Source organism: Chenopodium quinoa, unplaced genomic scaffold (assembly GCF_001683475.1).
Source record: "Chenopodium quinoa cultivar QQ74 unplaced genomic scaffold, ASM168347v1, whole genome shotgun sequence".
In the NCBI taxonomy this organism is placed as follows: Eukaryota; Viridiplantae; Streptophyta; class Magnoliopsida; order Caryophyllales; family Amaranthaceae; genus Chenopodium; species Chenopodium quinoa.
Window position 1 is genome coordinate 566,556 of NW_018743283.1, and position 16,664 is coordinate 583,219.

Consider the following 16,664-nt stretch of genomic DNA (forward strand, 5'->3'; position numbering starts at 1 on the left):
TTTTACTTATAGACAATTAAATATATTAATGGTCAAAAGTGTATCTCGGCAAATGTGCCGGTCAAATTGATGCAAATTAAAAATAAAAAAAATAGAGGGAGTAATAAATTAAATAAATAAATAAATAACTCGTTATAGGTTATGACCAAAATGTTCTTAGATTATTAACTCACTTCACCTACTTTCTCCTCCCACTCTCATTTACCTGACCCCAGCTGCCACCACTAAAACAACCACCACCCAGATTACTACCATCACCAAGGACGTCGACACCTAATAACACCCAAGCCATCATCAGTCACACTGCCACCACCACCGATACCTTCCATGACTTAAATATTTGACATAATTCAATTTAATAATTGTTAATTTTTTCGTTGTTACCACAAGGGTCAATGGGTTGAATTTACATCGAGATTCAGATACAAAATCGTATCTTTGAAAGTAGATTTAGGTCCAAATTTAAAATGGCTGGATCTATAAAACTCCAATCATTTTGAGTCGATCTGGGTACATACACGTGTTATATGAGCATCACACAACACACGGTAAATTAGTCATTTGCTGCAAAATATTAAGTTTCAATGGTATATTTTGTGTACCTTTATAAACAACGGGAATCATTATAGTGTTAATGGTACATTTGTTATACTATTAGAGGGTGTTTGTTTAGTGGGATAGAAGGGGTGGGACAATGAATAAAAAAAATATAGGGATAGAAGAAGGGATTTGTTAAACGTCGCCCGCAAATCTCCACATAAAGCCCACAAATATTTTTACTTTGACTCTTTTGCCCTTTTCTAATTTTTACCGAAACCGTAATTCACTCTCACGAAGAATGTGGAGCTGGAGTGGATCGCCGAGGGACACCGAAGAGCCGTCATCGTCGCCGGAAAGCGAGATAATCCGGGGGAAAAATTACGAAAAGTAGGGGTGGCGTCTGGTCAGGACGCCGCCACCATGGTTGTGGCGTCCTGGCCAGACGCCGCCACCATGGCTGTGGCGTCCTGGCCAGACGCCACCCCTACTTTTTGTAATTTTTTTTTTTTTTTTTGTAATTTGTGATTTTTTTCTTTTTTTTTTGTAATTTTATTTAAACTTTTTGTAATTTTTTTAAAATTTTATTTAAAGTTTTTGTTTTTTTTAATTAAACATTAACACAAAAAATTCAGATTTAAAAAAATATATATACATTAGAAATAAAAACATTAACACATAAAACAAAAATATTAAACATTAACAAAAGAATTCTGATTTTCCAAAAAAAAAATATTAGACAAAAAAAAAAAAAAAAAAAAAAAAAAAAAGTGGTAGGGCGCCTGGCCAGGACGCCCAGCCCCTGGTGGTGGCGTCTGCTCCGGCCGCCGGGACCAGGGGGCTGGCGTCTGACCTGGACGGCCAGCCACGGCGGTGGCGCCTCTGGAAAACACCACAACCGTGGCTAGGCGTCCAGGTCAGACGCCAGCCCTTCTGGTTCCGGCGGCCGAAGCAGACGCCACCACCAGGGGCTGGGCGTCCTGGCCAGGCGCCCCACCTCTTCTGTTTTTTTTTTAAAAAAAATTTTAAAAAAAAACCCTGCCACCGTGAACCGTCCTTCCCTCCGACGCTGTGGCCGCCAAGTCCTTGCCTTGCCGCCTCAACATTGCCGTATTTTCGGGTGATTAGAGTGTGGGTATGGGTTAGATTTTTTTATTTTAGGTTTAGGGCAATAAGGTAAATTCAATATAGATTTGTGGGTTTTATGTGGAGATTTGCGGGCGATGTTTAGCAATCTACTAGAAGAAATGTAGTGTTTGTTAGGATATATTTTCTTCAACTTATTTCAGGTACTTATTACTTATTCCTTACTAAATTCATATCAGATTAGATCGGACCAGAAACATTCCGATTAGACCGTATCAAAATTTTTAATTATCATTTACTTATTGCTAAATATCTTTAATTGTGTATTATAAAAAATTATGAAAATTACATATTTGAAAAGTTCATAATGAGACAAATCTACCAGGATCCATTTAGATAATCTTTTTCTTTATAGATTAGTATTAAAATGCGGTCAAAGTTTAGTCAAATTATTAAATCAAGTCAAACCAGATCTGATAATAAAAAATCAAATCATATCAGATAAGAACTTATTAAAATCAGACCAGATATCCTTATTTCAGGTGAAGAGAACAACTCCTGAAGAGGGATGAAAGATTAGAAGGGGGTTAGGAATAGGGATTAAAACACCCATTTATCTCTCTATTTCTATAACTAAGGGGTGGTATAAGAGGAAGGGATAAGAAATGAGTTTTAAAAGACCAAATTACTCTTAATGAAATTGAAAGGGTAAGAAGAAATGGCAGAAGTTAGTAAGAGTATTTTATAAATTTATTACTTATACCTAATTTGTTTCCCAAACTTACCAAACATAGGATATATTTTTATTTATTATTGTCCCACTTATTAATCCCCTATCTTTATCCTCCCTTTTTATCCCTTTTATATCTATGCCTCCAACCAAATGTCCCCTTAGTATCATTGAAATTTACCTGTTCTATTTGTAATACCATTACACTATAGGTTGCACACCTGACTTATCATGGGTGGGTCCCCTAATAAGAGATTCCTGATACGCTGAGACTTGAAACCTCCCTTAAGCGACATTAAATTAATTATCCCTCAAGCCTACCCTTTAAAAAAAAAAATCTCTTGTTGGTTAGGTATGTACTCCCTTCGTGTTTTAATAAGTGTTACACTTTGAGCGGCACACATTTTCAGACAATTTAATTGACTTAAGTAAAATTAGAGGTTAGTGGGGTACTTGAAGTATTACAAATATTGTAAAGTAATAAATGTGAGAGGAAGTAAATAATAATAAAAAAAAAGTACTACTCCGTAGTAGCTTTGGTTGGAGATCATAACCAAAGAATTATAATAATAAAATTAACCTTTTTGCAGAAAAAAAAAAGTGTGGATTTATTATTATTCTTCCTACTATAATTCCATTCTTTGGAGCTTTTCACTAACACGCTACATCCTCCCCCTGACCCCTCTCTCCCCTTCATTGAAGCGCATACTCTAATTTCTCCATTGAAGCGGCTTCCGAGCTCTATCTCCTCCATTGAACCGGCTTCTGAGGTAAGAAATATATTTTTCCTGTTTTTAATCAAAGAATATCAATTTCACTATTTAGGGTTTATTATCGTTAATTTAACTGTCAGTACAGTCTGATTAGGGTTTATTGAACTATTAATTACTATTACTGAATTTATATAAGATTATAACGATTGATTTTGTTGCTAGAATTTTTCTATGTGCAATTTACATTGATATTATCAAGCGAAAAGAATTCAATGTGATTTTTGGAGCCTAATTTGATAAATGAGTCAAATTTGGTTGCTAATTTATTGTAAACTGTTGTTTATAACCCTTTATAATCGTGATTTTTAGAGCCTAATTTGATAAATAAGTCATATTTGGTTGCTAATTTATTGTAAACTATTGTTTATAACCCTTTATAATTGTGATTTTTGGAGCCTAATTTGATAAATGAGTCAAATTTGGTTGCAAATTTATTGTAAACTACTGTTTATAACCCTTTATAATTGTGATTTTTGGAGCCTACTTTGATAAATAAGTCCTATTTGGTTGCTATTTTGTTGTAAACTGTTGTTTATAACCTTTTATTGTAGGACAGAACACAGAAACTATGATTATGAACCTTTCCTCTTTAGGCCCTAGGCGGCTGCCCCTCTTTTCCTGGCTCAGAGATGGCCTTGATATGATTATTCGAATAACTTGATTACTCGATGAATTCGATTACTTGAATGATTTATTTTTTCTGTGGTTATGACTGTCTAAGATAAGTTTGGATGTTTGCTGATATAGATTTTGGTTGCATTATTGTGTTAGAAGAATTAGACTTTGTTGCTGGCATAAAGAATTTGAGATGAGGCTATTGACACACAACATGCTATCTTCAAACATTAAAGGGGTAACAGACGGGTTCCCTTTAAAGATAGAGGCGGAGAAGGTGGTGGAGAAAGAGGTCGATATGAATACAGATTTCCTTAAGAACATCTTCACCAAGATCGAGTGGAAGCCCTTTGTTGAAGCTGCCAAGACCTTGGGATATTCTGAACTGCCTGAAGATGTTGATCCTTCTCTACTTGACTCTCAAGATTTTCTCACCAAGTTCCACCATGCGCTCCTTGAGATTCACCTTGAAGAAGGCGCTCTTGTTTGCCCTGAAACTGGCCGTAAGTTCCCTGTTAGTAAAGGTATCCCTAACATGCTTCTTCATGAGGATGAAGTCTGATAATTTAGGATTTTATTGACTTGTTTGTTAGTCGTTTGCTGGTACTCGAATGGTTTGTACTTTGTAGTAGAGAATGATAAGCTCGGGACTAGTTCTGCTGAGCTTGTTCTGTTTTTATTTATTGGGATGAATTGTCACAATGAAGTTGTAGATTTTACTGGAAATCTTAATGCAAGTTTTTTGGTCTATTTTCTACTGTGAAGCTTGTGCATTGTTTTCTTTTCTATACGTCAAGATGGCCACATCTAATTTTAATCTTGTTATCTCTGCTCCCATTTTTGTAATGTTTGATTATACATGATCGTGTTGATTTTAGCAGGATGGTGTGGCTAGTACATGGCAGTATGGCACCACAGAACTTGCTTACATTCCGGTTTCATATTCATTACCTTTTTACTCTTATTTAAATGAATCTGTAGTAGTATATTATACATATATCTGATCAAACTTCAATCCTGGTGCTCTCTATGAAATACATAACTTATCTACAATAATATTGGCAAATCAAACATGTAATGGTGAAAAAATAAGGGGATTTGTAACAGATGAAGGGTACTGTAGAAAATTAGGCTTCAATCTCTATGTCTAGAAGCTCATGACCTGCATAGGAACTACTTGGACCACGGACGTAAAGAGAGGACAATAACCAGTATGATGATGAGCAGCAAAATTATGGCAAAGCAAGTCCATTTTCGGGTATTCTTCTGGGATTTTCTAGCTTGCTGCAGTTGGGTTGTTCCCCTCCGCACAAAGGAATTAGCCCTGCCAACATTGGTCTCAATGTCGTCTATTTGCTCCCCTTGATGCTGAACCAAAACTGCTATGTCGAGAAATATCTGATGTAGTTCCATCAAGCTTCTTTCTATGTCTTTAACAGCATCGTGTCTCTCTTGAATCTCAGCAATTGTATCTAGTATCTGTCCTCTGCCCTGCATTCGCATCACAATGATTTTGATCACACATTAAGCCATACATATCTTCTAAACAATGGTAGTTATAGTAATTTATTTTGGCAATGATGATGAGTTTGGAATTGAACCGGTTTTCAGTTTTTCACTCTATTATTTTTGCACCCTGAAGACTTGCTCAGTTCTTTTAATGGTTGGTGACTTTGAACTAAGGCGCTCTAAGTTCAGTTTAAAAATTCCTATACAAGTATCTACTTTCTATTTTTCTAAACATTCACTCTTTCACAATACATTTCTTAAATGATAAATATTCAAATTAGATTTCTTATTTCCCCATACGTCTTAAATGAGATGTATTTATCCTAAAGATTATTGTGTATAGAGGTTCTTAGATCTGAAGCATATGAATTTTTTTTATTTTATGCTCAGCAATTTGCATGTCACAATTTTTTTGTCCTCTGTGCTCCGTTTTAATGTTAAGGGATTTTTTTTTTTTTTTTTCCCTGATTCCATGCATTTGATTTGTGGACATTCATATATTTATATGCAGAACATAGTATAGAAAAAAAGTGGTTATGACAGAACGAACCTGCTGTTGAATGGCCTTCTGCAGGAAGGTTTCGCTCTCTCCGCTGCTAATCAGCAAATCAACTGTCTTCTCATCTGGATTCTCCCCTGTCACAGTATAATACCTCCTCCCAACTGTCTCTTTATACTCTTCGTTAATCTTCGCTCTCAGCTCCTGAAACTCATCCATCTTGTCTTTAAGTTTCTTCCCTAGACCCCCAACAACCGATGTCCTAGTCCGGTCTGTTGTGCTTCCTGGACCGCAATCTGGCAGGCTACGACTTGCAACATTGGACTTGTCTAGGGCCTGAAGGCACTCCTTGATGTGTTTCGCCTTCTTCATTGTCTGGTTCACATCTTGGTCCATCCTAGACCGGATTGCCTTCACTACACCAGATTTGTGTGCTGTCTTGCTCTCCTCATGCGCCGCCCTCAGTTTGTTGTGGAGCTCCTCTATCTCCTTCAAATCCTCCTCAATCTTCGCCACATCTTCAAAGAACTTCTCCAGGTTTGCACCAACATCCCCCATCTCTATGTCACCGGAACCATTCTTCCGGTGCTGGGAGAAACTCGATAGTAAGTCGTTCATTGTCGCTCTTAACAAAAAACTTTAATTTAGTCTATGATTACTGGGTCGTTTTGGGAGAATCCACAAATTTTTTCTCTCCTCACCTGTTTGATTTAGAAAAAGGGAGGAGTTTGATGCATTTAGAAGATATATTGTCGTCAAACTTGGGTTTACAGATAGAATATTCAACTACTAAAACTTCCAGAAAGATATGTAAAGTCAATATATGAAAATATTGTTAGGAAATTTATACTGTTTCGGATTATTATTAATGCTGAATATCTTAGACATGTAATCAACCGAGTATAAGAAAGTGGGAGGAAGTAACGCAGGATTTTCTTGATTTTGCTTTGCAATGAAGAATTTACTACTTTGTATGTAATTTTCTTATTCTTATTTTGGCTTTTACACGTCTTTGACCTTGATATATAAGAATACTTGGTATTATTTTTCTCTCAAAGTGTATAAATAGTTGTTTGGAATAAGTCTTTTTAGACATCATTTTATTGTATGACCAATTTGGTAGGATTCCCCTGTTTCATAATTTGAATAAAAATAAAATAAAGAAAAATTACAACGTGTTGAAGTAAGCTATATATGTCTGCCAGTTTCATTTTCAGAATGTGAATGGGCTAGTTCGGAATACTTTATGAATTAAAATTAGGTTATAACCCATGTTACTTCCTTTGTTAGTTCACTTTAATCATCATTTGATAAATATATGATGTTACTTATAGTTAAGTAGGGTTGTTGTTAGAACTGTCTCGATAGATATTTCAAAATATCATAGTTAAGTAGGGTTAGAGTTTTTTAAAAAAAAAAAATATTTCAACTATGGAGTACACAATTAATTATACTAGTATTAAGGGTTAAAGTTATACGTTGATAAGCATGCAAGTCAAAATGAAACAACTAAAAAAACAGAAGAAATCTATTAACTATTACTAAAACAAAACGTTGATGATGTCATCAATTTCTTAAAGTGCTTACGTGTCAAACTCTCATTAAAAAAAATTCCCTCCAAATTTTACATATGATGTCATTAATTTTTTTATTTTTTTTTATTTTTTGTTTTGCTAGAAACTAGGACCACTGTGAAACTTGAATTTGACATCAATATTGTTGTATATACTCCACACTACTTTTGGATATTCATAATACAACAATATTAAATAGACATAGATATTGGTAGCTAATTATACAATTTTATTTTTCTTTTGAATAAATAAGTATATACACATTTATTTAGCTTCCACTCTAAACGTATAAGCTTAATGAATTATACATTTATACAACATTAATATATTTAATTAAATATCATTTTAGTATATTTTTAATAACATAGTAAATATTACATTATGACACAACATTAAATAATAACCATTTTTTTTATGCACATGTTTTTTTTAGTATTTTTATAACAATTTTTTTTTTTTAAAAAAAATAACGAGCCAAATCATATTAAAAAGGTATCAACAACAAAAGATAAAAAAATATAGAAAAATTACTAAAATCACCGTGCAACGCACGGGTACTAATCTAGTATATTATAACATAAAACACATTTTGAAGGGTTATAAGAAAATTTAGTACACAGAAATATTTGGTGAAAATAGTTTTGGCCGTGTTTGATTATTAGTGTTTTGAGCCAAAATATGTTGGTTGAGATTTGGGATTTTGAAGGGATCTTATTAGATAAAGAGTACTTAAGAAAAAAAAAAATGTTTAACCAAATGAAAAACTACTTTTGAATGTTTAATAAAAACTTATTAAAAGAGTTTTTTGAGCTCAAAATGATCTTTTTGATAAATCTCAAAAAATGAATTTTTCATAATTAGCTTATTGAATATTTAACTTTTTAGTATCTCTATTATCTTATTCCTTTCAAATGTTTATATGGAATATACTTAAAACAAATCAATTAATGAGTTTTTTTTTTCATGCTCAAGGATATTGAACCCCTAACATCAAAGTTAGAAGAAAGGATTCTGTTGGCCTTAGTGGTGGCCAGTTTGTGTTTTGGTTTACTCCGTTGGGTTTGGTTCCTGTGTATATTTCTCAGAATGTGTTTCTATGTAAATTGGAGCAAGGAGATGAAATTAAGCATATAATGTTTGTGTATGGTTCGCCTCACATTTCTTTTCGCTCAGAGGTTTGGAATTTGATTACAAATATTCTTGAAACCATTCCTAATGTCGTCTTGATTGGCGACTTTAACCAAGTTGAAAACCTTTCGGATAAATTGGGGGGTAGCTCATTTATTCCAGGACAGATGGATTTTATTAGTTGGCGCATGGGGCAGAATTTGGTCGATGTTCCGTTTTCTGGTCCAAAGTTTACCTGGACTAATAACAGGACTGATTCAGATCCGATTTTTGAAAGGCTAGATAGGGCCTACGCCTCTTTCGCTTGGTTTCTAGATTATCCCGACACAAGAGTTTTACACCAACCTATTTTATTTTTGGATCACGTTGTTATTATTCTCTCGGATAAAGTGGAATCAGGATATGTAAAACGTCCTTACAGGGTGGAAAACTGGTGTTTGTCGGCCTCTGAGGTTCGTGAAATAGTACACTCTGCTATCACCTTGTTCTTCTCGGGTTCTCCAATGTTTTCTCTATCTCGGAAATTATCAGTTGTTAGAGAACGATTGTTAGCTTGGTGCATTTCTCATAAGAAGGCGTGGGGGATTAATTGGAAGACTCTGGTTTTGGAAGTTCAACAAGCTTCTTTGGCATTGTCCTCTCGCATTGATCGTTGTCTTTTTATCACTACTAAGGACGAGAAAGTTGCAGAGGCACAAGCAGCTTTTCTCTTCTGGCGTCAACGTGCGAAAGTGAAATGGGATGCATTAGGGGATTCTCATTCTCGTCTCCTTTTTTCCTTGGTGCAATCTCGACGTCGTCAAAATAAGATTTGTGGTTTGAGAGATTCGGCTTGTTGTGGGTAAAAATACCCCGTATACATGGAGCAATCCCATAGTGACACGTGGCCCAGTTATAGGGTGACATGTGTCATCACGGGAAGATGCCACGTAATTCAAAGCCCTTAAAGCCGTAGGCTAGTCTCGTCGTGACACGTGGCCCAGTCAGAGGGTGACATGTGTCGTCACGAGAAGATGCCATGTGTTAAGGACATTTGTTCCCTTAACAATCAACATGCCAGAAAACCCTAGCAACATCAGGGCCCAAATCCCGAGAGATAACAATGAAAGCCGCAAAACGGCGCCCCCAGAGTAGCACGTGGCATTCGCTGAATGCACAACCAATCACGTCACGCAAATCTAGGGTATAAACCCTAGAGAGGGGCACGAGTCCCACCCCTATAAATACCCCAATCATTTATGATGGGAAGAAAATTCAGACAATTGAAAAACAACAGAGCATTAAATAGCTCCAACTTCTCTCTACTTTCTCTCTCTATCCTTTTCCGTTCTGATCACTGACTTGATCGTCGGAGGCGAATATTCCGTTGACCAGAATATTCGTTGTTTTGCAGGTGGGACCGACTCATTGCCAAAAGAGCGTGACCAGTATCCCAGGAAATCCAAAAAACACCCGAAACATTTGGCGCCGTCTGTGGGGATACTCGTACGTTATGGCAATAGACGGTCAGACACCTCATCCAGGCGAGGATGGACATGTAGAGGATTTAATCCCTACGATCCGTACTAGCGATCCTCTGATAGCCACATTTGAAGAAGTTGATGACCCTCCTGTTACCACTGCCTCTCTTTAGGCCGTGCTTAACAAACTCAGAAAAGAAATTGAAAATGGAGCCTCTACCTCTAGGCAGCCGCCCAGGAGAGAGGAGCAGAGGGCTCCAAAGAAGACACACAGCAAAGCAGTCCATGCAACGGACGCTGGAAACACTCCTTTTCGAAGGCCGACCGGAAGGTCCCCGAGGGTGCCACGGACTAATTTCTCTAACTTGCTGGCGAAAACGCAGTCGGTTGGGGGGAGGGGTAGACAGCCTCAAAGAGAGGAGCCTGAGCCGTCCAGACGATGGAAGGACGCAAGAGATTACCTTCGGCTTAAGAAGCGGGAGCGCGCCGCCTACTCGGACACGGCCTCAACCCCAACTATGCCGGATGATTTTTCACGTCATTCTCTTTCCCAGCATACCAACACGGCCATCTCCAGCGGAAGTGAGGCGGTCCGCACCCCAACTCCTATTCCAGTCTTTCATGCTCCAACTCCCATTATAGCCCAATCACTGCAATATCAGCCTCCTCAGGGGTTCAATGGCTTGATGCAGCCGAACCCCCAGGCATATGGACAATATGGACCAAACGGACGGGTGTACGGACAGGCTCCCTATCTGGCTGGACCGTCCGTGCAACCGCAACCCATCGATTGGCAGATGCGCCTACTTACTCTGGGAGATAAGCCGCCCCCGTTTTCGCAAGATATCTTAAATGCCTCTCAGCCACCAAAGGTGAAGAGTGTACTTGTGGGAGCCTATGATGGCATGGGCAACCCAGAAGAGCACATCACCTCGTACAGGAACCTGATGTACTTGCAAAGCGTAGATGATGCTACTTGGTGCAAATGTTTCCCGGCCACTCTGAAAGGTATGGCGCAGGATTGGTTTAACAGTTTACCGGTCGGATGTATCAATTGTTTTACTACTCTTAGTTTGCTGTTCGTGGGAAATTTTTCATACAATATACCGCCTCGAAAGACTAGTCTTAACTTGGCGAAAATCGTCCAAGGAAAAACTGAGGGCTTACGCTCGTACGTCTAGCGATTTAACCAAGAAAAAGCCCAAATTCATAATCTGCCAGACGAAATGGCTTACTCTGAATTTCTCCGGGGATTAAGGCACAATGGTTTTAAATTTGACTTGGTAAGGAAAAAGAGTTGGACATACGCAGGTGTTCTGCGGGAAGCCGAAGCTTACATTGAGGCGACGGACTTTTGTTCGCTCACACAAACAGAAGCGCCGGCCAAGGGGGCTGAGAAAAATACCCCTCAGCAAGACTCGGCCGGCCAAAAGAAAGAAGGAAAAAAGAGAAAGGAAGTCTGGGTGGCTGACGCCCAGTCACAGAAGTCCAAGAAGGTCAAGGCGTAGGAGCCTCAGTTTGAATTCAACAAGGATTGTTATTCTATCTTGATGGAAATCAAGGATAAGTTTGAGTTTGAGAAGCCACAGCCGCTGAGAGGCCCGGCTCAGTATAGGAACAAGAAAAAGTATTGACATTACCACAAGGACGTGGGACATGACACAAATGATTCTATCAACTTGAAGAGACTGCTGGACAAGTTAGCCGAGAAGGGCATGCTGAATTCATATGTGATGAAGTCCAAATTCACTTACACACGAACAAACAACACGCCCGAGCAAAGACAGAAGAATGATAAGAACAAATATAAAGAAGATGATGGCCATAACACTGATTCAGGCTTTGTGGCCGTGATATCAGGAGGATTTGCTTCAGGCGACCCTACTATGAGGGGGATCAAGCCGGACGCCCGCAACTTGGGTAAAGTAATGCAAATGGATTCAGTGAAGGCCGAACCTTTCCCCGAAGTAGTCATTAGTGAAGCTGATCAGGGGGAGGTCAAAGCCTTGCACAATGATCCCATGGTATTCATTATGAAGATAGCCAACTTGAAGGTCGGACGAATATTAATTGACACGGGTAGCTCGGCTGATATCATCAGCCTGGCCGCCTTGAAAAATCTAAGCTTCCCAGAGGATGCTCTCCAGGATATCACTCACCCGTTGGTTGGATTTTGGGGGAATGTCATCCACCCAGTGGGACGGATTGACCTACCTGCCCGATTCGGGCAAAAAGGGGAAGGAAGAGATATGGTTGTCCGCTTCTTGGTTGTGAAAGAACTGACTGGATATAATGTCATACTCAGACGTCCTACATTGAATGCAGCAAAAGCAGTCATTGTGCCTCACCTAATGCTGCTAAAGTTTGAGAGGACGGACGGAAAAATAGGCACGATCCAAGGAAGTCAGAAGATGGCAAAAGAATGTAATTTGTTGGCAGTTAAGCCTACAACGCGCGGACCAAAATCGTCTGAGCCAAAAGAAGAAGGAACCTCACTCCCAACACAGCAGGTCGGCCAGAAGCGTAAGGCGACCAAGATAGAGCAAGCATAGCAGCTAATGACTGTCGGTCGGCCGGTCGAGTTACGACCACAGCCGGCCGGCAGTTACTAGGATATAGTGCTCGACCCCGATCAACCAAGTCGGACGGTTAGTGTAGGCACTATAGCTGTGGGTGTGCTTGGGGATGAGTTAATTCAATTGTTAAGAGAGTTCAAAGATGTATTTGCATTTGATGTTGGCGAGATGCCAGGTATAAGCCCTAACCTGGCCGTGCACAAATTAGCTGTAAACCCGGCCGTTAAACCTGTCCGCCAGAAAAAAAGGAATCATGGAGAGGAGAGGAATCAGGCGGCTGCAGCAGAAGTCAAGAAGCTTCTGGACGCCGGTTTCATTCGGCAATGTTATTACCCAGAATGGGTGGCCAATGTGGTCCTTGTGAAGAAGTCGAATGGAACTTGGAGAATGTGTGTGGATTACACCGATCTAAACAAGGCATGCCCTAAGGATAGCTTTCCCCTGCCCAAAATCGACCGCCTGGTTGATTCGACGGCCGGGCATTCCCTGATGAGTTTTATGGACGCATACTCCGGATTCCATCAAATTCCATTATGGGAAGAAGACCAGGAGAAAACAGCGTTCGTGACTGAGCAGGGGTTATATTGTTACAAAGTTATGCCATTCGACCTTAAGAATGCCCCAGCTACCTTTCAACGACTTGTTAATACAATCTTTAGAGATCAGCTCGGCCGGAATATGGAGGCGTACATTGATGACATGATTGTCAAGTCAAAAGAGCCGGTCGACCATTTGAAGGATCTACGAGAAACTTTCACCGAACTCAGGCGGCATAAGATGATGCTAAATCCAAATAAATATGTCTTTGGTGTTGAGTCCGGTAAATTTCTCGGATTTTTAATTGATCAACGTGGAATTGAGGCCAACCCTGAAAAAATCCAAGTTGTCATGGACATGAAGTCACCAAGGACAATTAAAGAAGTCCAAATATTGACTGGCTGTTTAGCAGCACTTGGTAGATTTCTGTCAAGATCAGGGGACAAGTGTCGTTATTTCTTCCAAACCATAAAAAAGAAAGCCATGTTTGAGTGGACAGAGGAGGCCGAGGAAGCATTCGTACAACTAAAAGGCCATCTACATACATTGCCTCGGCTTGTCAGTCCACTTAAGAGCGAGAAGCTATTTATCTATCTTGCCATCACACTCCTTAAGTGCCGTCCTACTTGCTGAACGGGACGGCCGCCAAATCCCTGTCTACTTTATCAGCCACGTACTTCATAACGCCGAGTTAAGGTATCCCCCTATTGAAAAATTTATCTTGGCATTATACATGGCATCTAAAAAGCTGCGGCCATACTTCTTGGCACATTCAATTGTGGTCTACACAGACCAACCTCTGAAGAAGCCATTTACAACTTTAGAGGCAAGCGGCCTTATGCTTAGATGGGCCTTGGAAATGAGAGGCTTTGACATTGCATTTGATCCAAGAAAAGCAATTAAGGGCCAAGCCTTTGCTGATTTTGTAGCTGAAATGACTCGACCGGATCTTCAGACGGCCGGCGATCAGATCTGGAAAGTGTTCGTTGATGGTAGTGCGACAGCTACTGGCTGTGGTGCAGGTATTATATGTCAGTCTCATGAGGGAGACAAGTTTGAATATGCTCTGAGATTCTAGTTTCAAGCCTCTAATAATGAGGCCGAGTACGGAGCCCTCTTGGCCGGCCTTAGAATGTGTAAGGCGGCAGGAGCGACAAAAATTGATGTATGTTCGGACTCCCTACTTGTAGTTGGCCAGGTGAATGGAGACTTCGAGGCGAGGGAGCCGTCCATGATAAAGTACTTGAAGATTGTAAAAGAGGAGGCCAAGAGCCTAGATCATTTTACTCTACAGCATGTCCCTCGTTCGTCCAATCATCAGGCGGACGCACTCTCTAAGTTAACATCCTTAACATCATGTGATACTCCCAGGTCAGTGTTTTGGGAAGTGAAAGAAAAGAGGAGTATTGACGTTGAAACAGTATACGCCATTGATAGAAGCTCCACTTGGATGGACGGGATCATATCTTACCTAAAGGATGGATTACTCCCGGCCGATCCTAAAGAGAGCTGGCTGATGAAAAAGAGAGTGGCCTGGTTTGAAATTAAGCAAGGAGAGTTGTTTAAAAAGGCATTTGTAAGGCCGTACCTGAAATGCATCACTCCTGAGAGAGGGAATGATGTCTTGGATGATCTTCACCAGGGGCAGTGTGGTTCTCACATTGGAGGGCGAGCTTTGGCTGAAAAGGCTTCCCGCCTGGGTTACTACTGGCCGAGCTTAAAGTCGGACGCAATGGAAATGGTAAAGAAGTGTGACAAGTGCCAGAGGTTCGCAACATTAATTCACCGGCCCGCCAACAGTCTTTCGGCCATCAGCAGTCCGCTCCCCTTTGCCAAATAGGGGATGGACATTTTAGGTCCGTACACACCAGCGTCCGGCCAGTGGCGGTATGTGTTCGTAGCAGTAGACTACTTCACAAAATGGGTAGAGGCCGAGGCCGTCCGGGGCATCAAATGGACGGATGTTTCAGCTTTCATATGGAAGAGTATCATTACACGCTTTGGCGTTCCTCAGTCTATGGTGTTTGACAACGGACCTCAGTTCGAAACGCCTCAACTCAAAGAATGGTTGGAAGACCAAGGCATAGCTCATTGCTTTGCTTCAGTCGGCCGTCCACAAGCAAATGGTCAGGTAGAGGCATACAACAAATTGATCTCCAATGGAATTAAGCGCAAGCTTGAAAGAGCAGGCGGCTTATGGGCTGACGAGTTAGTTAATGTGTTGTGGTCCATACGAACCACGGCCAAGACTTCCACAGGAGAAACTCCCTTCTTCTTAGTCTATGGTTCCGAGGCGGTCATTCCAATTGAAATGTATGAGCCCACCCTTAGGGTAATGCTATATGATGAAGCGGCCAATTGGGAAGCCATGAAGACTGCCCTAGATTTCCTTCCTGAAGCCAGGGGCAACGCGGCACTTAGACACGAAATCTATTATCTACGAATGACAAGGGCGTACAATCGCCGAGTGTCTAAGCGGCCGATGAAGTTGGGAGATCTGGTCCTAAGAAAGATGGAGGCTGTGGGACGAGAAAATGAAGATGGGAAGCTGACCCCAAATTGGGAAGGGCCGTATCGAGTTAGGGAAGAAGTCCGAGATGGGACTTATCGTCTCGAAGCCATGAACGGCCGACCCATTCCGCGTACATGGAATGCAGACAATCTGAAGAGATATTATGTTTAAGTACTTAGCCAAAAGCTGTGTATAAAGCTAGGTCTGTTGACCGAGCAATGTAAGCCGTACGACCACAACAATGTAATTTTGACGAATTAATGAAAAGTCAAACATTGTTATAATTATTTTTCCATTCAATTTATGCTTATTTGCACAGTCATAACTTATACAGCCGCGTGAAATTTGCAAGTAGGTTGCTTGCAACATAGCAACTCAGTCGCAGAACAAAAGTAAATTAAATAAAATAAGAATGGGCAACTTAGTCCCAAGTCATATGAATGCGTCCGCCCTTAATTAAGGCGGACGGAAAAGGTAAGGTACCCTGTGAAACCCATATAATGGGGCAAGGGCATACCTAGGCATTCCAGCCCAGCCGAGCATGAAAATTTTGAGTTGAGATCATACTTGGAATTTTCTAAGTGCGTCCGAGCGATAGTTTCAACGGACAAACTCACATAAAGCCAATTGAACGGCCAATTAACGTGTTGATTCGGCGTACCACCTTGTCCAAGGGCAATCATTATTATGATTTGATTAACTTGGTAGAAGTCATACCACCTAAGGTATAAATTCTACCAAGTCAATCAAACCACCCAAAGTATGGACTAGGCGAACGCCGAATAAAGGGGCATACCCCTCAATCGTACGAAAATGCAAAAAACTATGCAAAAACTTGTTAAGTATAAAATGTGCAAAGTATGGAGAAAAATTTGGGAGCTGAATTAATAAAAGGACCACTCAAAAGGCGGTAAAATATCTTACATAAAAACCGCTCGAAAAGGCGGCTAAAGAAGTCAAGAAAAAATATACATAAATGGTTAACAAGACAGAAAAATAAAGCTGAAATCATGGGGCGGCCGGAGAAGAAGCTGGACTCTGGCCTGGGCCGAGCTCTTGAACGATGGCAGGGGACGCGTCATCAGCAGGCGCCTCCTTGCTCTCAGCCTCACCGTCTTTGCTAGCCGC

At 40.2% G+C, this 16,664-nt stretch overlaps 2 protein-coding genes across 4 annotated transcripts; one reads left to right on the forward strand and one right to left on the reverse strand.

Annotated features, from left to right (window-relative positions):
* Positions 1-2,931: 2,931 nt before the first annotated feature.
* On the forward strand, positions 2,932-4,505 carry LOC110735391 (multifunctional methyltransferase subunit TRM112-like protein At1g22270). 3 transcript variants are annotated; one of them, XM_021915577.1, is made up of 2 exons: positions 2,932-3,123; positions 3,874-4,505. In XM_021915577.1, exon 2 carries the CDS (start codon positions 3,935-3,937, stop codon positions 4,301-4,303), a length of 369 nt encoding a protein of 122 aa, XP_021771269.1. In that variant the 5' UTR covers positions 2,932-3,123; positions 3,874-3,934; the 3' UTR covers positions 4,304-4,505. The 3 variants fall into 3 exon arrangements, with proteins under 3 accessions (XP_021771269.1, XP_021771267.1, XP_021771268.1); XM_021915575.1 differs by having other exon boundaries at positions 2,933-3,123; positions 3,898-4,505; XM_021915576.1 differs by having other exon boundaries at positions 2,933-3,123; positions 3,901-4,505.
* Positions 4,506-4,702: 197 nt separating this feature from the next.
* Positions 4,703-6,612, reverse strand: LOC110735390 (syntaxin-121-like). Its single transcript, XM_021915574.1, has 2 exons — positions 5,801-6,612; positions 4,703-5,232 (listed from the first exon to the last, which is right to left on the reverse strand). The coding sequence occupies exons 1-2, from the start codon at positions 6,365-6,367 to the stop codon at positions 4,915-4,917; spliced, it is 885 nt and encodes a 294-aa protein (XP_021771266.1). The 5' UTR covers positions 6,368-6,612; the 3' UTR covers positions 4,703-4,914.
* Positions 6,613-16,664: the final 10,052 nt, after the last annotated feature.

Excerpts from the sequence above, each read along its gene's own strand:
- LOC110735390 (XM_021915574.1), bottom strand. The coding sequence starts at position 6,367 with ATGAACGACTTACTATCGAGTTTCTCCCAGCACCGGAAGAATGGTTCC. Across the intron at positions 5,233-5,800 it reads AGAAGGCCATTCAACAGCAG|GGCAGAGGACAGATACTAGA; the intron begins GTTCGTTCTGTC and ends ATGCGAATGCAG.
- LOC110735391 (XM_021915577.1), top strand. The coding sequence starts at position 3,935 with ATGAGGCTATTGACACACAACATGCTATCTTCAAACATTAAAGGGGTA.